The sequence below is a fragment of the Mycteria americana genome, chromosome 1 (genome assembly GCF_035582795.1).
Source record: "Mycteria americana isolate JAX WOST 10 ecotype Jacksonville Zoo and Gardens chromosome 1, USCA_MyAme_1.0, whole genome shotgun sequence".
NCBI lineage: Eukaryota > Metazoa > Chordata > Aves > Ciconiiformes > Ciconiidae > Mycteria > Mycteria americana.
This window is the reverse complement of record NC_134365.1, coordinates 181927207-181953713: the sequence shown is the minus strand read 5'-3', so window position 1 is coordinate 181953713 and position 26507 is coordinate 181927207. Positions and strand designations below refer to the sequence as shown.

At 40.5% G+C, this 26507-nt stretch overlaps 1 protein-coding gene across 2 annotated transcripts in view; it reads right to left on the bottom strand.

The window, feature by feature from the left end:
- SLAIN1 (SLAIN motif family member 1) overlaps positions 1 to 26507 on the bottom strand; it is a 62529-nt gene that overhangs the window by 12275 nt on the left and 23747 nt on the right. The window contains exons 3-6 of one of the 2 annotated variants that reach the window (XM_075491975.1): positions 16477 to 16626; positions 14174 to 14323; positions 11614 to 11952; positions 1360 to 1524 (exon numbers count right to left, since the gene is read on the bottom strand). In XM_075491975.1, coding sequence (XP_075348090.1) covers positions 1360 to 1524; positions 11614 to 11952; positions 14174 to 14323; positions 16477 to 16626 — 804 coding nt within the window. The remainder of the gene's footprint in view (positions 1 to 1359; positions 1525 to 11613; positions 11953 to 14173; positions 14324 to 16476; positions 16627 to 26507) is intronic. The other variant, XM_075491976.1, reaches the window with a different exon arrangement.

Sequence of the window (26507 nt, the reverse complement as noted above, 5' to 3'; positions counted from 1 at the left end):
CTTCTAAGATAGTAAATAAAATTAAACTCTCAGCACACTGCCATGCAAATTCAAGTGGGAACCTGAACAACTGCTTCCATTCTCCTATTCAACCAGGACAAAAATAAAACAAAATAAATCCAGCAGTCAAGTATATTTTCCAGAAAAGATGCAATTTAATAGTTTTGAGCCTTCCAGTACCTGAAGGGGGCCTATAAGAAAGCTGGAGAGGGACTTTTTACAAGGGCATGTAGTGATAACCTATCACTACTATCAAGGGGTAATGGCTTTAACCTGAAAGGGGGTAGATCTAGATTAGATATAAGGAAGCAATTCTTCACTATGAGCATGGTGAGACACTGGAACAGGTTGCCCAGAGAAGCTGTGGATGCCCCATCCCTGGAAGTGTTCAAGGCCAGGTTGGATGGGTCTTTGAGCAACCTGGTCTAGTGGAAGCTGTCCCTGCCCAAGGCAGCAGGGCTGGAACTAGATGATCTTTAAGGTCGCTTCCAACCCACACCATTCTATGATTCTATGATTTGTAAATTCTGCTCAAATTTGAAAAAAAAAAAAAAACCAAAACACCCACAGGAACAGGTTTTGCCAACTTCTCCCTCCAAAACCTCACTGGACATGCAAGGCATAAGTTAAATCCTTTCTCCTGCCTGTGTCCAATGAAATCCACTTTTTCCATTTCCTGCCAGAGTACCTCAATCACTGTGCTAGAAAAGATGGGTTTGGATCTTGATCTATCTTGTTCACATTCCACATTAATAATTCAACATCGACTAGATCAATACTCCCTTCATCCCCCCCATCAAGAAGTCACCTAAATTAAACTAATTACAGAGTCATTTTAATTCCCCCACTCAAGAAGTATATTATACTTGAGGATATAGCCCTCTGTTTACCACATTTGCTTGGAAGAAAGCGGCTCAACTTCAGTAGGAGAGAGGTCATGTATTTTAAGATGGTATTTCTACAGTGTACTGTAAAACCAGCATTGTATAAATTACCAAGAAAAGCAGATTTCAATTCTAGTGTCAAAACTAAAAATGTAAGCTTATATTAGTTAATTGCATTATTGGTGCTTCTACAACACTACTACTAATTATTATTATAATTTCAGTTTTAAAGTTGGCACAAAATGAATGGACAAAGAAAAAAAGAGGTGATGAAACTCTCAATACTGAATAACAAGATGGGCAGAATTTGCTTTCCAAAATAGAAACTTTGAAAATCCTGAGCTATATTAACATCTGGTGGGAAAGGAACACAATCTGCTTTTAATTTTTCATAAAGCAGAGGATCAGTGACTGGGACATGTATTTTACCACTCTATAGATTCCTTGCACGCAGCCAAAGAACACAGGTACTTACTACACGACTGCATCCTTGAAATTCCATTACTCGCTCCATGCAAATTGGAGTCAAAGCTCTGACTGTTCCTCACAGTGACTGGAGAACTAGCAAAGCCAGCATTACTGTTAATGGTGGGGGTACTTGGCATCCGAGCAAGGTTAGGCATGCTTCTTCGAAGTTTATCTGAAGCAAAAGAAGACAACGTCCATAATCATGTCAATTTCCAACAAACACAAGCAGCCTCTGAATAATTTCTGTAGAAAATCAAAATTAAAACAAATTACTTCAACACAAAGCACGGTTTTGCTCTGCAGGAAGAATATTAATATGTTATTGACAGGCTACTAATTGAACCCTTCTGACTATTGTAACAGCACGATTATTCACAAATAATTTAAAAGACACCAATAGGCAGTACATTTTTGGAATCACAAGGATTTAAACACTAAAGTGTCATAATAAGGATGAGTTTCACATAAATGTGTAAAGTAGGTCAGATGAATCATGCCCTAAATTTGCCTGTTTCTTTGCAGTGAATACAAAAGAAGCCTGCAGTGACAAAGTCACATACAGGTATCTACACTGTGGATGTCTAAAGACAGACGAGATTAATCTATCCTAAGTGACTAAAGTCTTGCTTTCAGGTGCCAATGAGATGCTAAAAAATTCCATTCGGTACCTAACCTTATTAGCATGTTAAGTTTCTGCAGGTGGCCATGCGCAAACCCTGTAAAGTCTTGATGCTGTTCAGTTGCTTGGAGCCCTGGGTTGACATCAGGATTTTCAAATCTGGTGGTTCTTCCTCCTACCCCACTTGTAGTGCCTGATTTGGTGGGCGTTTTCAGGACAGGCCTGCAGGGCCTTTCACAAAAAGAAAGCTGCAAATGCCCCAAATGTTTCTGGGGCAGGTTCAACAGCTAAGGCAAACGTCTAAGAGGTCAGAAGATGTCTGCAACCCCACTCACACTAGCTGATTTGGAGGGAGAAGCTGAAACCAAGTCTGACATCTCAAGAAGACTTCCCAACCACAACAGCATGAGGCAATCTAAGGTGAAGCTCCTTCAGTCTCTTCTGCCATAGGGCCAAAGGGAGATGACTCAATTCTGTGTAATCAGAAGAGGCTAGCAGGGCCAGAAAGGCACACGCTGAATGACCTGGTCTGAATTGCCTCCTGTGATGTGACAGACTTCAGTAAAACACCACTGTGGGGAAATAATGGGTCATTCGCTAAATTGTCATTGACAACACCACTAACACTGGCCCCTTGGCCAGCTTCAGGAGCACAAGTGCTATGCCTTGCTGAGGTGGCTATGTTTCTCCTGGTATCGTGGTCAGCGTGGAGGCCACCAGCTCCTGCCCCGGCCATAGGTTCCAGCGCCTGGCAGATATCTGCCTCCAGTTCTTACACTGCAACAGAAAGCAGGGTATGCTTGTCTTCTGCCAGGCAGATACAACTGCTCTCTCCAACGGCCAGCAGGGCATTTCAAGATTGACGTTTTGGATTTACGCACAGGAACGACACATCACACACGGCTTGGAATTGCTGTTTTGGGTCAACCTCCTATCTCACACAGGGCAAGTTCACTCCACAGAAACAATGAATTGACTTAGGAATCTCTGTTTATCAGTCCACATAAATATATAACCGATTTAGCACCATCATGAGCTCCTCTAATCCTTAAAGCTGCTAACAACTGATGAGTAATAAGAGGTGACAGTACAGTTCTATCTATACAAGGTATTAGTGATCACTAACAGTAACTTCAATATATGTGATGCCTATGTAACTCCAGCAAACTGAGTCGCAGCAAGGCTACAACTCCAGCTGGTTTTTATGACCGGCCCTCATGGTAAGAACTGGTATAGAATCCTGCAAATAGTCAAAAACATCCTTGTACTTCAAAGGTTCAGCATTTCTAATATCCTCATGTCCTGAGTCCCAATCACTAGTGTCTACCTACCCTTGACACTATGTCATGCACACTAGTCCTGTAATGATGAGACCTTCGTCTCTTTCATCTCAACTAAAGTTGACTTTCAGTTACTATAGATGGTCTGACATAGAAAACCATTGCTGCCTAGGAAATAGTTTAAATATTCCCGTGAATTAAATACACATTTTCATATTTTTGAAATCAAACAGTAGGTATGGGAGGTAAGATAGGGAGGAGTTCAGTGCAGGAAAAGGAAATGCAAGGTTTGAGTTCCCAGAAACTAGAGTACAGCCAAATCCTAATAAAGAACCAGTTTAAGAGTAATCCTTCATCCTTAGAGTAGTTGTGCTTCAGTGACTCATCACTGAAGTGACACTGGCAGGCTGAAACTGCCAGTGGTACAGCAATGAACATTAGCAAAGGGATTACCACTGTGGTTCAGTCAGGTGGTAAGTATTAATATCACTGATATAACAATGATAAAACAGTTAACAGGCTTCCAAAACTGTCCTGGGAATGCAAACAATGGCATCCATACAGCTACTATATGTCCCTATTTCTAAAATACTCATGATTTTGCAACCTTGGAATGTCTTCCTATAATGCAGTCCTTGGCGCAGAGTGGCAGAAAATTCATGAATAAGGGATGTCTGTAGCTACTGTTGATTTTGGAGCCCTAGCCTACCCTTTAAAATCCCAGGTCCTGAAATCCTAGGTCAACATTACAGCACTTAGCAAAAAAGGTTTGAGCAGCAGGATGGTGGTAGGAAAGATGGCACTGCATAATATAGCTCTTTAATACTATCCACATATCACGATGTATAAGCAGAATTCCTTGGACTCTACTCTTCCACTCAGGGACTGCATCAGCCACTACAGGCATGATCTGTGCCTTGAATCATCCAGTAGGTGCAGCTACAATAGCAGGAAACATAGGTACAGAAGTAGCTTGGATTTCCTCCATGTCATGGGTGGCCGTGTCTTTTGCCTCCTGTTCATTAGTCCCTTCTGTTCCAGCAGTCTGCTCTGCTGCTGATTCATTCAGTCCTCAGGCAGCAGATTCCTGCTGCACCTGCAAATTCTCATCCATTGAGCATCTGCGTTACTTCTTTGATGGGTCCTTGTGTCTGCTGAGATAAATGGCCCTGAAAAGCAATGAAAATAGCAGGTCAGTTTTGTGTTTGGGGAAAAGCCAGAAACGTTCGTCTTGATGGCATTTTGCAGCTTTCATCTCCTTGGATGATGCATCCTCTTTCATCTCTTTCTTGAAGTTTGTTCTGTCACCTGTTCCCCTCCTAAGAACAGTGGAAAGAGTCTTACAAACATTTTGTTTGTAAGTGAAATGCTGGCTCTTGTGAGCTTGATATATGGAAGCAGAAGGTGGGAGTTATGTGATTCTAGTATTATTTTAGGCCGCTGAGACGTGACTAGATACGAACTTGCTGGAAATATATGAGAAGAAAACAAAAATATTTTCCCAAGCTGCTAGTAGCAAACCTTCCCTTTCTAGAGGTCTTTGCTCTCCTAAGACTGATGAGAAAATTAAGAGAGGCGGACTAGAGCAGAGATGTATTCGCAGGTGAGAAGTAATTTGTCCAAATAGTCCCGTTTATGATGAATGCTGAAATTTGCTACAGTTTCTGCTACCTCTTCTGCACTAATCTGGTTCAGTGGCAAGCCTAAAAACATCATCAGTTGTTTACAGTTTGTTCTGTGGATATTGTGGATATTAACACCAGTGAGGAACTCCAAAGGACCTGTACCTTCTATAGCATTCAAAGTTATTGTGACCCACTACTGAATCTCAACTGTAACCTAAGCCAAAACAAATATGATGTTTAAGTAGGATGCAGCCATATAAAGCATCACAGATGTATCTTCACCTTTCCCAGCCTTCTTTGAGATCTAATAGCATGACCTACAGACATTGTATTATTGAGATATTTGAAAGTGTGAAGAAAACGCAAGGATAGGTCATGCAAGGGAGTTAATAATCAGTTCTTGGTTATTACCACCTTCTCGGAATAGTTCGTGCATATACATACTACTTGTCACTTCATAAGTGTTCTTTAGGTGGCATACGTTGCCTTTGTTTCATCTGCAGCAGAATGATACACCAAAAATTGCCTACTGCATGTTTACGCTTTTCCTCCCATGTGGCATCCATGCTGCCGAATTGCCTGTTGCCTACAGCACAGGAAAAACTGGGAACTGTGAAATATAGGGTCCTCTGCCCTCCACTGAAAATGTACATGAAAAGACCATCCCACAGCACAGATCATATTCACTACTGGTGAGAAATGGGTCAAAAAGCAGGCAAAAGTGTCCCTTATTTTGTCAAACATTCCACAAAATTGCAGTTAAGACAGCAGTTTGCCTCTTACACAGCTGCTTCAGCTCTGATTTTTTCCAGGAAGTTCTTCCCCTGATGCCGTTTCTTCTCTGAAGTCAGCCTGGGATCGGTGGCCCAGCTTCCTTCTGGCAGGACACCAGAAGAGGCAGCACCTGCTTTCTGTCTTCTGGTCCCAGCACCGCTGGTGGCCGCTCTCATTTCACTGCTGCTTTTTTTTTTTCCCTTCCCTGACCTAATACTATCACCAGCCAAAGATTAATGTCCATGTAGCACACAAACAGACCTTGCCCTCGGAGCAAAGCTGCCCCAGAAGAGATGCGCTCTTGGTGAGCTGCCAGACTGGGAGTTCTGTAGCGGTTCTTCTTAAGTATCATCTTCTCTCTGCCAAGATGCCTCATCCAGTGAGAATCTCCTTGCAAGGAGAGCTTAAGTTCACTCTACAGTGAAGTGTCTTAAAACACATTTATTCATTCATTGTTATTCTCTGCAAGCATTCTCAATGTTTTATTTGAACAAAAGGACTCACAAGCCTTGCTAAAAGTGCACTATCGTTAAGGAATGTGATATAATGAATCATAATTATTAGTGTCTCGGAGAAATCTATATCACTGTTTAAGCTACATTAGCAGTTTCTTACACATATTTAAATCTTTCACACAAACCCTGCAAATTCAGCTCTGCCTTATCTGTATTGTATGCACAAATAAGTTGGGGAAAAATCATAAGGAAAAGATCTGTGCTTTTCTATTTTAAATATTATGTTCTATATTATGTAGATATTAAGGGTTTGTTCTGAAATCCTTAACAAACTTGTAGACTCAATTACAACTTAACTTTAAGGGATTAATTTCTCTCATCTTTGAAGACCTGAGTTCAGTATCTGCATTACATTTGTTATGGTTATAACATTTATACGCACATAAATACACCAGGGTCTAATTAAAGGTCTGTGGAATTGTCAGTTGATACAACAGGGACATCAGTGTGTAAAAATACAATAAGAACTAAAGATTAAGAACTAAAACCAAGTCTTTCAGTTAAGCGAGAGACACCATTCTTCATAATTGTCAATACCTACATTTTACTAATGTTGAACACTTCCATTTTATTTAGAATTCTTCTTTCATCTCACCCTGGCTTCACAGGCGTATGTCTCCCTCCACAGATAGTTACAGCAAATTAAAGATTTTTCTCTTATCCTTCCATGGCTTCTCCCCACTGATTACTATTCTCAAAAAAACTTCAAAGGTGACTAAGTAAGATTTTTTCTCCTTTTCTTTAATAAAGAGTCTGCAACAATTTCGTACAGTGAATTCTCCCTTCCTTACTGAACAAGAGAGGTTTTGAACAGAAAAAACACTCTAAATCAGTAAGAACAGACCTTTTCCCACCTCTCCAAACACACCAATCAATGTTAGTTTATACTGAACTGATATCTAAACACAGACCTACTGCCCCTGAAATGCTGCTCTTCAATACTTGCCTGGAGTTTGCTTAAAAAAAAAACACACAACGAACCAGCAATGAAAACATCTGCAGCTTTCCAAATGAGGCAAGGGTGTTGCAACAGCCAATGACGACCATAATATTTTGCCTGAGAAAAGCTATTCCTCAGAAGCGTACGCAGTAAAGTAACTCTTAACTAGTAATTTCTGGAAAATAAAAGCAACATTTTTCAAGTGAACGGTATCCGTGGCCTGTTTATGAAGGTATCAACCAAGCTAAAAAGTTAAAAATCAACATGAAAAGGTAATGGAAAATATATTAACCACATTGCATGCACTGCTACTCAATGAAGAACATATTTTTCATCTGCCCCTTCTTACTGCGTTATAATAAATTTCTTCTTTAGCTGGAATAATTTGTCCAAAGTACAAAGTTTCCAAATTTCAGGTATTATACCAATGGTCACTTTAAAATGCACATGAAATAAGGGGTGCCAGGATAAAAGTTTGTGAGTAAGCTTATCTAAAGATCTTGAAAGTAGGCCTGAACACAAGAAGATCAATCCCATTTTCAGTATCTTGTCTATCCTGAATTTTGACTGTTCTGGATGTTTTCACAGTACTATAGTTCTGTTACTTCTGGTTTCAGAAAATCAGAATTAATAAAGGGCATAAAATTAAAAAAGAATAAAGTGACCAAACAGAAATAAAAACTATTTTTTAAAAAGTTAAAATGAGTGAGATTATACTTTTTTTTTTTTTTTTTGCTGTGACACAGAAGTACATTTATGGACAACATAAAGCAGAAAACAGTTTGGGTTTATGAAATTTCGTGATTTTTTTTTACATGAAAATGACTAAAAATAAAGTATTCTTGATATTGATAGTTAGCAACATTTTAAGTTGTTAACCATGAACAACTTCAAATTAGAGGAACGGAAGAGAGGTATAAACATAAATCTTTCAATTGCCAACATATTAAAAGCTTTATTAAATTATAAACCACACACTAACTAGACAGACTCGCTTTAGCTAATTGCAACAGATACTCCAAAGCTATTCACCTCCTGTCTCTCTCAGATCTTTAAATGATCTATTTCTGACCCACTAACCAATTACAAAATCCCTGAAAACCAGAATGCCTTAAAAAAAGTTCAGAGATGGAATTTTTCTGACGTAACTCATCATTACAGACAATTCAGCTGATTTAGGGAGAGGGTGTAATTAAACAAGAAGAAAAAAAGAGCAGATTTCACGCAAAGCTTTTCTATTTGTAAATTCTTGGCAGAACTGGAAATAAAACTTATTTGAAAGCAAAGATAACACACACACATACACACACACACACTCTACAGGTGATGGCTGCAAAACGTTGTTTGAGAGGTAACAACAGGTATGCCTGCAGCCTATGCTACAGGTGGCCCCAAACGGACTTTACACACATCGTACCATATTTACATTTGCACACATCTACCACTCCATGGTAGCATTTACCAGGAGCCTTTCAGTACAGCAAGCTGTTGGAGACTGGCAGTAAACGGGACTGGTACCATTGACTCAGAAAATGTACTGGTGGGATAAGGTGAGAGAAAAAACCTGGGCCTGAGAGTGGGGGCTAGATGGTGGGGTATTTTAAAACAGATGTACGGTATTGTATTTTAAAATAGATGTACAGCAACTTAAAACAGGGCAGAGTGTCAAAATTACACCAAGGGGCAGCACTTTGCTAAAATACGCTGGCAAGAACAATGTGTGAGTTCAAAATTATGGCCAAAATTACAGCTGGAAAACATCTGTGAAGCGTATTCTCACCCCAAGCACAGGCAGAAGATTACCAGGGTGCCAGAAACACCAGACAATCTCTCTGCTACCTAAAACGCGATCCTGTGGAAGGAGAACAAGCAGACCATTGGCTATAGTGAGACTGGACACCTAGTGCACAATTCAGTGCCTATGTATAGATGCCTCATGCCATTTGAGAGACCTTGGGTTGTCTAAGGCATCTAAAAAGCACTGACACACGGCGACGGTGAAGCCAAGCAGGGTGCATCCGAGTACCTCATACAGCACTAAGTGCTTATATGGGGGCAGCTGAATTGGGCCCTTCATACATATGTGGGCACCTACATCTCAGCATCTAAACGTAGGTGCTCCTCATCAGGTGACCAATATTATACTCTTAAAAAGAATTATTGAAGTTTTCCAAGTTTATCACACCTGCAGCATATTTGTTACAGTACAGGTGAAGTTGGAATAAGTACCTCAACTATCATGCCATACCAAACTTCACTAAAAGCAGGTAGGATAGCACCCCTGATATCGTTTGTTCCTAAACACAAAAACCTGTACTTGAACTAAACACATAAACAAGTTTTGGGGAGATATTGGGTCAAAGTTAAACACTGTTTTTTCACCCCAGACTGAGTGCCAAAATTCAGTATTTACTTGCCACTTACTCTTCTTTTATGGAAAGCCTTGTGAACGATCACACGAACCAGTGTCCAGACTGTTGACTGCACATACAAGAACACAAGTCATCTCTTTGGGGGAAGAGGAAGGAAGAAAGATTTGAGAACACTGTTGGAACAGCCAAAAGCAGCACAGCATACGGCATGTGCAAGTTTGATTAATTATGGATGGTCCTTTCCATATATATTGAAAGCAGTAACTAAACACTTTAGCCCCTCCATCTATTTCACCCCTCTTTCTCATTTGCCTTCTTAAACTGTAACAGTGTGGAAACACACTGTCCATCACATTGAGCTTCAGACAAATTCTTGTTTTGCAGTCTACCTCCATTTCAATGTGTAGGAGGTCCTGAAAGACAATGAAATTGTTGCCAAGATGATGAGAAGTGCCGATGAGAAGATGATGTTGTAATACTATTCAGACATACTCAACACAGCGAACGCTTGACTCCTTGTCTGCCAACAGAACACAGCCAAAGTAAAACATTTCTCACCGTCAGTATTTGCCACTTATGTGGATCAGTGCTGCATGAGTCAGAGGCTGAAGGTGCAGAAGCTGAAGAGATAATTCCTCTCTAACGATAGTGGTACTGGCTATTATAGGACTGCCTGCCACTCCAGCAAACAGGTAACTGAAGTCGCCTGTGTCCGTCTTCACAGCGACACCAAACATGTTATCCAACACCTCGAAGTTCTTGAGAAAAAAGGCAACCAGGTGGTAAAATTGGTGGCCTTTTTACATTTATACACTTTCCAGTTAATAAACTAGGAGTTTAGTATTTTTTGTGCCCTGTAAGTACTTTCTGAGGTTTCCACGTGGGAATCCAATGCTTAAGTTCCACTGACACGGAACACGAAAAAATCATTGAAAAAGCATTTGGGGACCGTACAAAAAGATTGCAGCACCACATCCTGCCCTCATTCCTGAATCAAAAATGCTCCATATTCTTCCCTTCTATCTCCCCAGCAAATTTTCTGCAAGCCCATCAGTGCTGTCCCATTCTTGTACCTCACCAGCAAGAAAAATAACACTGAAATTAATATGGCACATATGCTGTACCAACACACACCCATGTCTCTCTACCCTCTGTTAACATCAGCCTTCATTATATATCACCATTTGTTGATTGTATTTCCACACCATGTCTTACTTTGAATGCAAGTGCTTTTGGCACCAACCCGTCATGTCTGATTTGTCTGGAAAGCAACATGCATACCTGTAGTGCTCTATAAATAGCAACTTTGTGTTGTTTTGAACAACACATTTGTTTTCTTGCCCCAGGGTGAGCTGTAACCTGTAAAGTTACAAACAAGACCCTGACTGAAAACTGTTTTGAATTAGCCTGGGGAAAAGACAGAAGGAATAGGAAAGTACGATGCAGCAGGAGGAAGAAAATTGTGATCATAATAAAGAATGAAAGGAAGGTAACAGCAACAACGGAGGGAAACTTAAGTCTTGAGTAAGCACCGAGAGACAAATCTTCCAGAGACTCTGGAATACATCTCAAATGCAATGCAAAAAGCAGCAATGGCTCAGGATAGTTTGGGACTGACGTTATCTCCCGCTGCTTTAACAGTCTGCCCTACCAGACCTGGGACAGGAGCCGTGTTGACCCCTGCCGTAAGCACCCATTGCAGATTCACAGCATAGCTGCATTAACAGCAAAGTCAGGAATAAGAAAGGGAATGAAAATCTGAAAACCCTGTTTTGTATTTTACTGTATCCATGATGGACATGCATAGGCCAAGCTCCAAAGCCTTATCAGTTCTTCTAACCACTATTAGCCTGCTAAAAGACGCTGCTCTGTCCTTTTTCTTCTTTCTTCACTTGTGGTCACACTTGCAGCACTTTAAAACAGACTAAAGCAACAACTTTCATGACCAGGTCACAGATTACATTTTGTAGCAAATAACATAACAACAGCAAACCTCAATCATTTGCACAGGCTTAAATTGCTTGTTACAATTCACGGACTGATCTAGCTGTCCTGCACTAAACGCACTTCACTCTGTTGACACAACTTGATCTTTAAAAGAGAAAAGACCGCTTCTCAGAAAAGCATGCAACCCACCTCCATTAATCCTATTTGGTTGCTGCTCTGGAGTTTGGGCTTGAGGAGAGTAGTAGGGCTGCTGATAAGTATTTGAGGGGAAGTGCGGGGAGGTCGGGCTCCTCCTGCAGTCCCGGATACTGGAGAAAGTCTGTGAGTGAGGAATCCCCCTCGGGAAGGGCGAGCAGCGAGTCAGCCGCGGCTGCGGAGGTGGGAGGTGGTCAAACTCTTCCTCGTCCTCAAGACTATAGCGATCGTATTCCTGGTCGCCGCACGTCCCTTTCTTTCCCGCATGCAGAGAGACGCTTGAACTGTGCCTTGACACAGACGCTGAAGTCGAAGCGTAATCTTGCCTCAGGCCTGTAAATTCCAAGAAGAGGATGATTCGGCTTCTGCTAAGTGATTAACTCTTAAGACGCACTTCAATCTTGAAAACTAAGCAGGTAAGGAGACATAATTTTGTGGCAAGAATTGAATTTACAGTGTCACCAGGCTGAAGATCTGAGGTAGGATTCAGCTGATCTAACTTTCAGTGTCTACCTTTTGGGCATCTAAGACTGAATTATTTCCCTCGAGATCCCTTTTTAATAAAAAATAAAAAAGACAATACAGGCATCTCCAAAACTCAGTACCTGTGAGATGTCTTAGATGCCTCTCAACGTAAGATGAATTGCCTTCAGGAGGCACCTATTTCTCTACCAACAGAAAGACTACATGACTATTAAGTATTTAACTTTTAAACATTCTTAATTAGAGGAATTAACACTCAATTAGTTTTCCAAGGTATTGCTATTAAACTTCTATATTCATGCAATGAAAATGCTGACAATGACATTTCCTAAACTTAAACCCCATGTAAATATCGTGGCTCTCCAACCTCCCTGAACCAGAATTAGTTCCTGCTAGCAGCCGGTCTCACGGACAAGGCTTAGTGGTAACACAGCTATGTTTTAGACAGGTACACATCCTACCACCTCCTTCTCAGAACGCCAGGTTTTGAAAACCATCCCACTGTTAGCACTGCCCCAAAAGAGCATGTTTGCTCCGGGTTAAGTGAGAGGGAAACATCCACAGCCCTTGTACATCCCCCTATTCCCAGCTGGCACAGCAGCCAGGGAAAAGGGGGGTGTACATCATATTTCCAGGAGCCAAGTCATTCCGCCAATAGCTGCGGATAACAGCTTTCCTAGATTTACAAAAAGCCCGCAGCTTTGACAGATGTCTTTGCTTCATAATGTCTTTGCTTCCCCCTCCCTTGAGTGGGAGTTTCTATTTGTGGCCATGAAGAGAGCGTGCCTTGCGTGCACATATAATACTACCACTTTCCACAGGATTAAGTGGACAACAACCGTCATGTGCTCAAACATTCTGTACCAGCTGCTACTATAAGGATGAGATACACCCATTACACCTGGCATAGATTAGAAGAAAAACAGTGTTTTTCTTTCCAGTTCACCAATGACCTGATTCGTTAAAGAGCTAAGTACTTGAAGTCTTTTTTTAAACCTCACTCCGAAGGAGATGACAACAGCTGTCATTTAAGTAACGCAATCCTTTGTATCTTTGATCGTCATCATTTTTTTTTTTTTTTTTTAATTATTGTAACTTTCTCATAATACCAGAAATCTTCCGAGCTGTGACCACACACATTCGCCAGCTGGGAATCTAGCTATCCTGGAAAGTCTCACGCTTGCTAATTTCTCTGCTGAACATAACGTGTGCCACCAGATGCTCAGCAAGTTCAACCACTGACAAGTGATCGCGCCGACCTGCTCAGTCTGGCTGCTGCCGCCAGATCGTAGCTCTAATTTTTTCCTTCGCATTTTATTTTTTATTTTATTTAATCACTCATTACTTGGCATTTTCCTTCAGTCACCATCCCTGAATTTCTCTTTTTTCTCATCATTTCCTCCTTGATGTCTCACTTGGCACTAATAGGAAGGGAGAAAGATACTGCACTTACTGTCTGAGTGATTTCTAAGTCAAATGCCCTTTATTTATGAATAAAGACATTTTCCAAAAATTACTATCAAGCCAAACTATAATCTGTGTCAAACAAGCTCTTGGGCTCAGACTTGTGCATTATCACTACTCTCAAACCAAAATGTTAAATTTAAATGTCCCAATTCAGGATGTAAAGGGGAATTAATTTCAAAATTCATCTGACAATTGAGGAAATCAAAGTAGAGGCAAAGAAATCCATGAGAGCTGCTTATTTTTACCTTTCTCATGAAATGTATGCATGAGAAAAATGCTTTAGCATCTTCCCTCCCCAGAAATAAAGTTATTTTAATTAAATGTGGTAAGACATTATAAATCTTCTAAATCTAAATGTAGTCAATGGGTATGGAGCTACCAGTTGGCATTCAGAAATATATAAGCATCAAGTTTTGAAAGATCCAGTACCATTAACCTGACCCCAACAACGTGTGCACCTTCTCCGTGCAGGCGAAGAGCTTTTCCACCGGCCACTCAAGAAGTGAAACCATTTAAGAAAGATCCACTTGTCTGACCGGAGCAGTTTTGACTGTTGCAGGAAATCTTCCTCACACTATTTTGAAAAATGAAAAAAGCCACCTACTCTCCTCCTGTAGACGAGCCATGATCTGAACATCGGTGAGGTCTTGCAGCTTGTATCCCATGGAGATGGAATCATCCTCCAGCTCCGAGGTGCTCAGTTCACTGTCTATTGATGACTGTGGGCTCAAAGGGGAACTCCTAGAAATGTAACCTATGTAAGAAAACATAACCTTTAGTCTGTGAATACATCTGGCCATCTTTCATTCACGACTATCTGCCCTTTATGTTACAGTAGCTTAAAATATTTTCTGTATAACAGATAAAAACTTTCAGAACTGTAGAGCAATCCACTAACAAGTACCAAAGGGCTTTGATACTCGTGAGAAGTAGCAAGTGTAGTAATGGATCACAAATTCCTTTGCTTGTTCCCAAAATAGCATCACATAGCCCAGACAATGAATAATTTACCCAACACAGTTCTGATACAGCTCAGATTAGTTAGCATAGTCTAAACACATCTGCATTTGAATCCTTCTTATGGGACTGTTGTTCTCCCTACTCTGTTCTGAAAAGCAAGTGTGTATGTGTCACCAACTTCTGCTCAGTACTCAGATTCCATATCAGAGCCATTTACCTACATTTTACTGTTTGTTTTTTTTTTTTTTTTAACTGTTTATAATCATCAGATAAATCAATGACAATAACAATTAAGACTGAACATTATGCAACAACAGAGAAAGCATTGCCTCCTTCCCAGAGCTGCCTTTTGGGGAGGGCTCTGGATTCTACTTTTTCCCTGAATTATAGTAAAATATAAACTAAACTGCAATTAGTTGCATGAGCTAGTTGTTGCCCAACTTTAAAGAAAAATTCTTCAAATAAGACAGTAAATCATAGGATCATAGAATGCTTTGGGTTGGAAGGGACCTTTACAGATCATGTAGTCCAACCCCCGGCAAGAGCAGGGACAGCTTTAACCAGATCAGGTTGCTCAGAGCCCCGTCCAACCTGACCTTGGATGTTGCCAGGGATGGGGCCTCCACTACCTCTCTGGGCAACCTGTTCCAGTGCCTCACCACCCTCATTGTACAAAATTTCTTTCTGAAATCACTTGCTAATATCCTCTGGACCAGCAGAGGCCCACAGCCTGCAGGGCGAGAACCGCTGTGAAGATGGCTCATCAGCTGTGCTCGTATCACAGATGTGTTTGCGTCCTCTAGCACTGCTCAAAACAGCCACCTAAAATTCATCCTAAATTCAGCTGTTCTCTAATAACACCTCCAACAGAAAAGGACACACAGGGGATTACTTTGCTTTGGAAGGACTGTAAGGGGTAAATGCGTTTGTTTTTTTTTAAATTTGCAAGTTACAGTGGTACTCTAGGTTTTGCAGAGGTAGTAACAGCTGTGCCCTCTTAGAGCAGCAGTGGGAAGCTAGACAAGATACCTGAGGGTATCTCAGATAGCAGGAGATGCCTTCATTTAGGAAGTAAACTACATCCCATTGCATAGGGGAGCTTGGACATCTCCCTCACACAGACACCTACACCAGGCATTCAGTCTGGAGCTCTATCTCACCCACAGTGCCCATATCCCTAACAGGGCTTTCTGCACTCATTTCATGCGTTATAAAGAAAATTGCGCACAGATCAGTGTGACACTGATGCTAACTTCCTTAGACCACACCTGCTCCCGCCAGCAATAAAATGTTAATGCCTCTTCCCCAGATTATTATTTTCTCCACTGCCGCTGCACCTTAAGAGAAGTCACAGATATAAATCGACTCCTGATACCTGTAGCAAAGAAGGAAAAATGCAACGCTTTGCAATTTACAGCCCATAGAAAGTTTGTATTTTTCCGAAAACTCCTGTGTCCCCTGAAAATCAGTGACGAACATAAAATAAATCCTGGATAGTAGCAATGATGCCAGCTTGAAAACAGCCATGATTCTGCTGGCTAGTTTTATAATAGGTAAGTTCTCCCTGCAACTTCATTACACAGCTGCACAAATGTTTCTGTAGATGTAAGGAAGGGGCACAGTGGGGCAGAAGCGAGCAGCAAAGGGCAGACAAAGCTGGGGACCGTTTAAGCTGACACAGTCACAACTATACTCTCAGATAAACCATTATTGAGAAATAGGCTCTGTTTACTAGCATCACTTTCCTATAACATCCTGTGTAACAGAGAAGATAACCTACGCTACTAGTTAATTGCCAAATTTTAGGTCATTTTAAAAAAATCTCCCTCTGAGATGAGAGTCTACATACAATCATCCGAACGGTGCATTGCTGTTAAATGCTAGCAAGATTAGATTAAATTAAGCAACTTCGTAAGCACCATAAATCAATAAAAAGATAAGCATTACCTGTCCGTTCAGGTGTTAGTATTGCTTTACTGGAGGTTTTAGAGAAGCTGGGACTATTAAAGCCATTGGTATATGGGGTGAGTCTCGCAACAGGACTATAGGGAAAAGCCAAGGAGACAGGTGTAGAGAAGAGGTTCCGCCATCGGCTAGCTGTTACAGATGCAAGGGAGGAGGGGAGGAGGGGAAAAAAAAAAAAAGATTTACAGTTATAAATAGAATAGTGCTGTTAGAGAGAAAAATCATCTCATCTTAATCTGTTCATTATACATTTTTTTACTTATCACAAGAGGAGAATAATGGTCAAAGTTCAGCAGCAAAACAGAGGATCAGCACGGCCTTCTACATCTAAAAGTGTGCTCCAAAAAGTTTTCTAGCAAATATGTCTTGTTTACCATTTTCTATGTATATACCATTTTGGTATATATTTATTACATACATCACTGTGTGCCAACACACCAAGTAACAGGGGAAGTAAAAACCACTACAGTTCATAGAGAAACACAGATGAAATTTGTAGTGCTCTTCAAGGAATTGTTCATGGCAATCAATCATCACACAATTGAATTAACAGTTAAATTATCAGTTATGAGAGTTCAGAGACACAGCAGTAAAATATGCTTAACCATCAAGTGCTAAAAACAACTGTAATCCCACAGCAAGCTTTTCGGCTACCGTATTTTTCCTTCTCTTTTTACAGCATCAAATTCCTGATTACATAAGCGTGACATTTTTTTCGTTGTCTTTTGAGGATCAACCAAATAATAGAACAGGGCACCTCTTTTTCTGTATATTGCTTACAACAAGCTTGCAAGGCATCTGGTCCGCTCAGTAACACCGCAGAGAGCTCAGAGTAGGCAAAAAACCTAAAGGCTTATTTAATTTACATTTTCTTAGCTCATCCAGTAAAATATGAATACAACTGTCCTTTGGTTTGCCTATTTTTAACATGCTTTCAAAAGGTAAAATAAACAATATTCACACGCTCTTCAGAAAATAAATAAATAGAAATAAAGTTGTTTTAAGAAGAAGGAAAAGGCAAAATTTAAAAAATGTAAATTTCAGAGAACCCGTTCAGATACAAGCAAAGTCTGTACAGATGAAAAACAAATGATACTATCGCATATTTATTTGTGATAGGATCTATTTTTTCCTGACAGATGTTAAGTACAGTGAGACAAGGCAGGGAGCTAGGAACATACCTATACCTAGCGTAGAAATCAATGGCATAACCTTGATGCTTAGCAGGTGTACTTTGCTGTGTCAGATGCCACAAACAGGTTTTCAAAACTAGAAGGGACCAAGAGCCCTCAAAAGCTATTCTCCATCACACGGCTAGTTAATACCATAAACCTGCTGTTATTTGGACCTGTTGATCTAGTCGTTTTAAACACAGATATTCAAATAATATTGAAGCCCTCTCTATTTTAAAACCTCACTGTCAACAAAATGACTTAGCAGGACAAAAGAACTTTATTCTTCCTTCTTGTTAGCATCCTTGCAACCTTTTGGAGCAATCTGTTTGTCATCAGTTCAAAAGATGCTGCTTCCCCCCTATTCCTTTTGCTTTGTCCCACTCAAAGGTACTTCTGGGTTTGTATGAAATAACCAGCCTTTACTACTCTTCCCACTTGTGCTCCTAGGGTTGGAGCAAAGGCAACAGCCTGCTTCCAGCACGGGCACAAAAGAGTCTGCCAGGGAAGGGGAGCACTTGCAAGGCTCAGGCTCTCTGGGAGGGAGCTAAACTACAGAGCAGTAAGACATAAAAATGCAAATTGTGATCTTTGCTGTCCCCTCATCACAGAATTATTGCAATTCCCTCATTTTTCATGATTCTGGTTCCTTCAAGCTTAAAGAAATCTAAAGGTCTGAGATGTTAACTAGCAGCAGCAGCAGCACCACTTCCAGGAAATTGCTCGATGCCGGGCAATACGACAGACTTCCAGGCAAGGCTATTTGTCCTTAACATTCACTAACATGGTCAGTTCAAAAGTCAAGTACGCAAGCGTTCCAGGACAAAAAGGAGAGCAAACGCAGATGGACAGAACTCTACAAACTAGTAATTAACACAGATCGCTGGGGATGAGATTAACTTACACGGAGTTAATAACTGCAAATTGATTTGAGGCATTCATTGAAAGAAATGCACGGAATAGAGTAGATCTCAGTATCATATCCACAGCTAATGTTTGTCACCTCCACTAGAAACCATCAGTAAGGAGCAAGGGATGACAGTTCCTTGCAATTTTATTTTTCTGCCTAACACAAGATCCTGTTTTGTAGCAGCCTGATCATTTGCCAGGCAAATTAGCTGCCAGCGTGTTCTCACCCCCAGATGTGGTCAACCATACAGCACAAATAAACATCATTCATTACTCTCTACAATAACTGCTGTGAGCTGGGCCACTAAGCACAAAGCAACAGTTATCGCGACTATGAAAGCAAGAACCCACATGAAGAATATAATTAGTATTTATGGCAAACCAGATTCCAAACTCCTCTTTCGAATAGTATGTGTTCTCAAGGAAAGATGAAGAAGCCAAGAAACTATCTACACTAATCTCTCTATATACTAAATCTCTAGATAGACAGATCTAAAATATCCCCGTTTCTAGAACTTTTGCCACCGTGCCTAAAATAAAACTTCATAGTGTTTAAGCATCAGCAAAGGATTGACGCTTTTTAGGCATACAATTAACTCCATTGTTTAGGATCAAATATAGAAAATTGTTTTCTTTAGGTTTCCAATGGAAATATCAAAGTACATATTGAGTACTACTACAGTATTAACAAAGACAGCAAAATTAGACTTACTGAAGTCTTGTGCTAATGCCAAAAATGTAAAAAGGTATGTAGGAAGCAAGTGCTACAGACATCTAGGCAAATACGTAAATTAATGTAAAATTTGTAAAATCCCCAAATTGTGCCATAGATAGTCATTTTAGGATAGTTATTTTGCGCCAAACTGATTGTGAGACTGCCCTGGTTAGCATGGTAAAACACCACTATGGTGTGCATGGATCTGCTCTTCGTTACCCATTCCCAGTAGGCTGTTTCCAGAGAATGAGACAATGTTGTCAAGATATTTTATATGTAAAAGCCCAGCTGTTAAGCTCTGGATTTTACAATATTATTGTTTTTTCTTAAAGCTGCAACTCTAGTTGCACACAGATGGAATAAGAAACTTGGGTACCTTTAAAAAACAAAGGAAGTTTCTAACCCTTGCAGTTGAATAGAAACATGAATAATCCTGCTCAGTACCTTATACTGACAGTGTACTGAAGGAAGAAAAAGTACCAGCCATGGAAAGGAAAGCAGGGGCATCCAAAGAACCACCAAGAGAAAAGCAGCTGAAAAACCCATTTGATTTACAGATGGTGAAGAGTTAAATGCATTAATGATTTGAATTCTTGAAGCATGAAACCCTTGGCCTTTCACACCAACAAAGGAACTAATATCCTCTAATACAATAAGCACAAATTGTCCCAGTCAAAGTCTACAGTTAGATTGGAAGTGCCCAACTTTTTGGGTATGACTTCCTTGGTTTTGATCAATTCTTAGTAACTAGACTGCTGATAACGTACAGCGTTACACAATATATACTGTAATATTTTAAAAAAGGACTTGTGAAAATGACTACGTAATCAAATAAAACCTTTCCTTTAAAAAATAAAATCAGCAACAAGTGAGCCTATTCATAACTTCAAAATATTTACTAACACAACTGAAGGTTTAAAAACTAATTAAGACCTTATTTTTATAACTTCCCTGGAGATATCAAAATGCTAAAATAAACAAGAATAGTAACTCACATAGAAAAACATGAGCAACTACATAAACACAAATATTCACCATACTGACTCCTGTGAATTATCAGCATTTGATAAGAACTGATGGAAAATTTCACACAAAAACCTGAACAAGTAAACATCTACAGAATTGCATGGCTCAAAAGGAACAGAGCACCCTGCAAAACCAGAGCATGCTGTACCATATCTAAAGCAATTTGTTTACTAAAAGCAACTTCTCATTTAAGCTGCATAAGGTACACAATTTCTAAACATATATAGTAGCATATTTTTGAAAGCAAAGATGAAATTGGCTATGCAAATCAATAGGAACCTTCATAAGCTGGGACACGAGGTATAAAGAGCACAGATTCTCATTATATTGTTTTAATTTTGTGGGTTACACTCATGTAACCAGAGACAGACCAAGTACAGGTCCTGTACTTGAGAATCAGATATACCTAGGACATTATATTAACTAAGGATACCAGGGTTTCCAAGAAACCAAAAGAAGTCCATGCACATTTTAAACACTTGCAATTTTTATAACTCCTTTATGAAACTCAGTGAACTCAGTTTGACAGAACAGTAACTTACTTTCACTCTAAGCAACACAAAAAAAATATTTGTTTGCTATAAAAACAGAAAACAATAAAGCCATAAATAACTGTGTTGTACTACTGACTAGCCATACTAAATTATATCTGAGGTGCTATCTAGGTTGTTTATTCACTCAGTTAGCTCAAGTTTCATATAGGCCTTCAGGCCACAGTCAAAAATACTTTTTAAGCTCAAGCTAAAAATAAATTAAATTGCACATATGCAGATATTTGAATACGGGTACTAATTACACAGCCTGAACGAAAACACTCTTTTGAGCCAGCAACTGGAGGAATATTTACAGTACCATCAATCCCGTAACTGCAAGTTTTGAACACACAGCACTTTCCTGCTGCCATACTTTCCTCAGAGCAGGAAACCCAAACCACTTCCCTGGTGTGTTCTGCGTACGCGCGGTTGCACGGCAGCCACGCTTAAAAGGAAGATATCTCTCTCAGGAGTAAAGTGCACAGTCCTGCATGGGAAACAGAAGTATTTTGTTAATCACTGGAGAAATTCAGAAGGGAATTCAAAACCTCCTCCTCCTTACTGTAGGTAAGAACATCTAAACCAGCTGCTCTATTATCTCCCTCTCAAAAATAGGTATTTAATCTTCATAGAATCATCGAATAGTTTGGGTTGGAATGGACCTTTAAAGGTCATGTAGTCCAACCCCCCCGCAAGAGCAGGGACAGCTTTAACCAGATCAGGCTGCTCAGAGCCCTGTCCAACCTGACCTTGAATGTTTCCAGGGATGGGGCTGGCTTTGGAACCCTGTAAAATGGTGATTCAGAATCTGAAAACTCCTCGTGCAGTTAGATGTATGTCTGGGAACAGACAAGTGGCTAACGTGCTTGAAAAGACAGCCAGAGTTAGAGGAGATGAAGGTAGCTCCCACTACTCACTCAGTAGGGCCACTGTTGGGACACTTGCTCAAGAAGCAGGAGACATGTTGACTACTCACCTACTACTCACCAACCTTGGGTCCCTGGAAAACCCAGAGCTCCTGTAAGAACTTCAAACTGAGGTAGAACTTCAAGCTGAGGTAGAAGAGAGGTGCTAGATACTCAACTGCAATCAACACGGTGGTGCCACCACGTAGGAACAGATCTTCAGGTAGCTAAGTTTTCAAAGCAAAGGCTAAGTAGATACTGTCTCTCAAGTACCTCAGTAGCTCCCAAACACAGGGAGCTTAGAAGTACGTACAATCCTTAGGTCTGCTTCACGTGGTGAGGCATTGTGAGAAGAGGACTGTAACATCTTCCAGGGTTTATTCGAATCCAGTGCTTCCAAGCTTACAAATCCTAAAAACTTTTTTTTTTTTTTAAATTAGGGGTTTTATTAGTTACAAGATTACAAGTTCCAGGCCCAAGGCAGCAATGTTTTCAGCTCTAGTAACTGGAGAGCATTCAGTTGTACTTGTGAAGCTGGAAGTTAGTCTAGGGCATGTACATATTCCTATCTTGTTGAATGCTATTGTACAACAAATGTCTCATCTTTTCAAGCAGTATGCTCCTAGTTCCAGCCTCCCACAGCCATGGTCACCTCAACAGCTTGTTCCAGCACGTATGGTTTCCTACCCACAGCTGTAGCTCCCTCAGCCACCCAGCTAGTGGTAGAAACTTCATATGCTTAATGCACATTTTCAGTCACATTGAATCTGTTATTGCCTGAAACCATTTCCCTACACTGCCATATCCAGCTCACAAAACGCTCTCGAGGCTTGTTTGCTGTTTCTGTCCCTTGATTTCTTGGTCAAGAGAGGCAAAGCACCCCCTCTTCCCCAGCTGCAATGATCACAGAGAAACCCCCTAAGTGTAGACTGCACAAGGGGACTCCTTTCAAGTGTCAGTGAAGAGGGGTCTCTAAAATACAATTTATTGTACATCCTTACCCTTGAACCTCCATTAGACTACAACAACTGAACAAATATATGCCTACATTTTTCTTTAGTTTTGGTTTTCTACACAAAAATCCTATGGCTTCTCAAGCTCTTAACATAGGCCAGCTAGTGAGAAACTACATAGCAACGAAATGGCTTCATTTTATTGTCTTTTGCAAGAATCAAATTCTCTACAAAATTCTAAGTTTTCACAGTGGTTTTAATATTCAAGATACAGGATTGCCACGTACAGTAAAAAAAGAGATTAAATACTTGTCTTGTGCTACTTTAGAATAACAAAAAGCAATCAAACTCATCTTCAAATGTCTAATGAAAACAACAGCCATTATAGTATGGACATGGAGTGATAGATTAGGAACAGCTGAGAAAATTAATAAAGATTGCCCACTTTCCTCTAAGCCTAGGAAAACTGAAAAATAATGTTAGTTTTAACAGTATGTGAGAACTGGGAGTACCTGAAGAAGTTCATTTCCCAATTCATTCACATAAAGCAAGTCCTTTTTGAAAAACGATATAAAAGGATTTAATATTAGCATAGAATGAGAAAGCAGTTCAGTTGGTACGTATTGGTATAAAACTGCTTAAATATATAGAACTGCAACAACTCATATATCTCAAAAGCTGCCCCAGCAAAAATAGCATAGACTTCTTTTAAAGGTACAATTGGAAAGCCTGTCTAAATTGCAGTAGTTTCTAGGACTTTCAGCTAGCACAGCAAAGCAGTGGTGTTTGGCATACTGCAATTGGTGACAAAAATGTAAATCTAAGTAAGATTCAGGAATGACGCACTTTGTCTGACATATTCCAGTTGTGCCAATGATTACCTATCAGCGTGAGCAGGGAAGATTTATCTATTTTTCAAGACAGATGCACAGCTACTCTATTTCAACATAATTCAGTGAAAGGCTGACCTGGAAATTATCTTTGGACACATTACATACTGGAAAAATGACCACACTGCTTTCCAACTTTAGTGTGCTGAAGGCAGAGAGACTGTTAACCACCATTCTCTGACCCAACTTTGTGATAAACATGGTTTTATTACATCAAAGTATTCAAAAGACTAGAAAGGAAATGGAAGTGAGAGGTATGAGCTACCTCCTACAAAACTCCTACATAAAAGGATACCGCACCTTAGCTCTGTGCTTTGGAGGGTTGGGTTTTTTGTTGAGGTTTTTCAACTTGCCCCTTTTTTTTTTTTTCAGGCAAACTTTTTACTGAACAACTATATAAACAGACAAGGACAGAGGCTTTGTTAAAATTGTAATTGTCTCAGCATTCATTTTCTTTCTGTGTGCACAACTCTCCCTGCATGCAGAGGTCCAAAAGCAAATTTTCAGAGCAGAGGTAATAGCCAAACTTGGCTTCCCAGCATCTCTTTTTTGAGAAACTGGACAAATATTATGCTGAAGTATTAAGCCCTAGGAATGACCTAGGGCCCAAATGTCTGTTGCCTCCCCAGCTCCCATACTCAGCAAGTGCAATTTTATGTAAACTGCCAGTCTGATGCATTTTCATTCCATTGGGTGGATTCTTAACCAGAACTCACGAGCATACAAGCTCTCACATTTCAGCTAGTTGGAAATAAGATATACCTTTCTGCGCAGAAGACTCATTCTCGTGTATTACTACGTAAGGTAACCTGAAACAAAATACATAGCCCCAGATTCTTCTGCCAAACTATTAGCATTTCATTCATTAAGGAGAGGGTTTACCCCAGTTAATTTTAGGAGCCTTCAAATAAGGAATTAAGAGCCTTCCAAACCAAGGAATTCTTACCAAGGGGCACTGTGAATGCAAAAATTTACATGGGGAGACTACAGAAATTCACAGAAGAGGAATCCAAAGGTTAATAAATCACATCTAAATCAGAGTTCACATCTGATTCAGCCAGTCTCTGAATTGGAAAGACATCTGGGAGGGTGTCGGGGCAGCCATGTATGCTCTTTCCCCGTATTCTCACTTTCTTCTAGTATCTATTTATGGTGCTTTTGGATGCAGGATCCTGTGTCACACAGACACAATAAAGATGTTCTTCTGTATAGACATTGATGGCTGACCTAGTCACCACGGGATGCAGTAGACTCCGAAGAGAAAGGAGGTGGCACCATTCACCTCACCTCCACTTTCAAAGGGCACGAGCTGTGCCTGTTTGTCCGCACTGCCTACAAAGGCAGCCCAGTGTGACCGGCTCGGATACAGATCTCTGCATATATTCCGACGAAACTCACTCTGACAGCATTCATTACAGAGAACAATAAACAGAGCTTAAAAACAGATTTCAGAGACTGCATTCAGTTTTCCTTTTTTCTAAGCAACTGAAAGAGACAACTGTTTTGCAGCGCTAGAGCACTGCAGTGCTTGCATCCATCCTACCGAAACAGCTGTAGATATACAATTAAAGTTGTTGAACATCTTTCTCGGCAGCAGTTCCAGTTGAAAGGGGAACCTTTGCTACCTTCCTGCAGGCTAATGCTTTACCCCAATCCTCCCCATGCCATCCTCTCAGCTGTACTGGTACACTGTACCAACAAGTACAACCATCCTTGCAAGACTCCATGCTAAATCAGATCAATTATCCTATCTGTATTAAAAAGACCTTTTTGTTAATTTATTTTTTTAAACAAGGAAGAGTTCCTCAATCCCCTTTACCAGGAAGATGGAACCCAGTTGTACCAGGGCACTTTAAAGAGAGACAGAGAAACAGAAAACAGCAGCAGGAAGATGGAGCTGCCGAAGCCAATGTTACCTCCAAAAGAAACGCTTGTCCGAGAACAGCCTCTACGATGCATCTGAAGGCAGGTGAGATGAACTCAAAGTCCGACACTGATTGTTTGCTTACATATACAGCACAGAGCAAAACAACAGCACTTGCATCCTATTTTAACAATTAGCTACAAAACAGGGAACAAAATGGTAACTACCTTACAACGTCACTCAAAGGGTAAAGAAAGATCTATCACCATGATGTGCAGACAACGCACATAAGGCCACAGAAACGTCTTCCTCCAACCCTTGCCATGCCAGCTGGATAGACCTCCTGCCTCAGCCTGTTCTAGCTGTAACTTATCAGGTCTCTGGTTAAGCTCACCCAGCATGTACCGAGTTAGGCAAGGAAGCCATCATCTAATCTGTTCAGTTTTGGGCCCCTCACTACAAGAGAGACATTGAGGTGCTGGAGCGAGTCCAGAGAAGGGCAACAAAGCTGGTGAAGGGTCTGGAGCAGAAGTCTGATGAGGAGCGGCTGAGGGAGCTGGGACTGTTTAGCCTGGAGAAAAGGAGGCTGAGGGGAGACCTTATTGCTCTCTACAACTACCTGAAAGGAGGTTATAGAGAGGTGGGGGTCGGTCTCTTCTCCCAGGTAACAAGTGATAGGACGAGAGGAAATGGCCTCAAGTTGTGCCAGGGGAGGTTTAGACTGGATATTAGGAAATTTTACTTCCCTGAAAGGGTTATCAAGCATTGGAACAGGCTGCCCAGGGAAGTGGTTGAGTCGCCATCCCTGGAGGTATTTAAAGGATGTTTGGATGAGGTGCTTAGGGACATGGTACAGTGGTGGTCTTGGTAGTGTTAGGTTTATGGTTGGACGCGATCTTAAAGGTCCTTTCCAACGTATACGATTCCGTGATTCTGTGATTCTGTAATCGTCTCAGCTCATAGATCTGAAGGGGAAGCAATTCCTGTAGGCACAAATGAAGTTAGAACAGGACATATATCCCTGCCAAAGAGAAAGTGGGTTACAT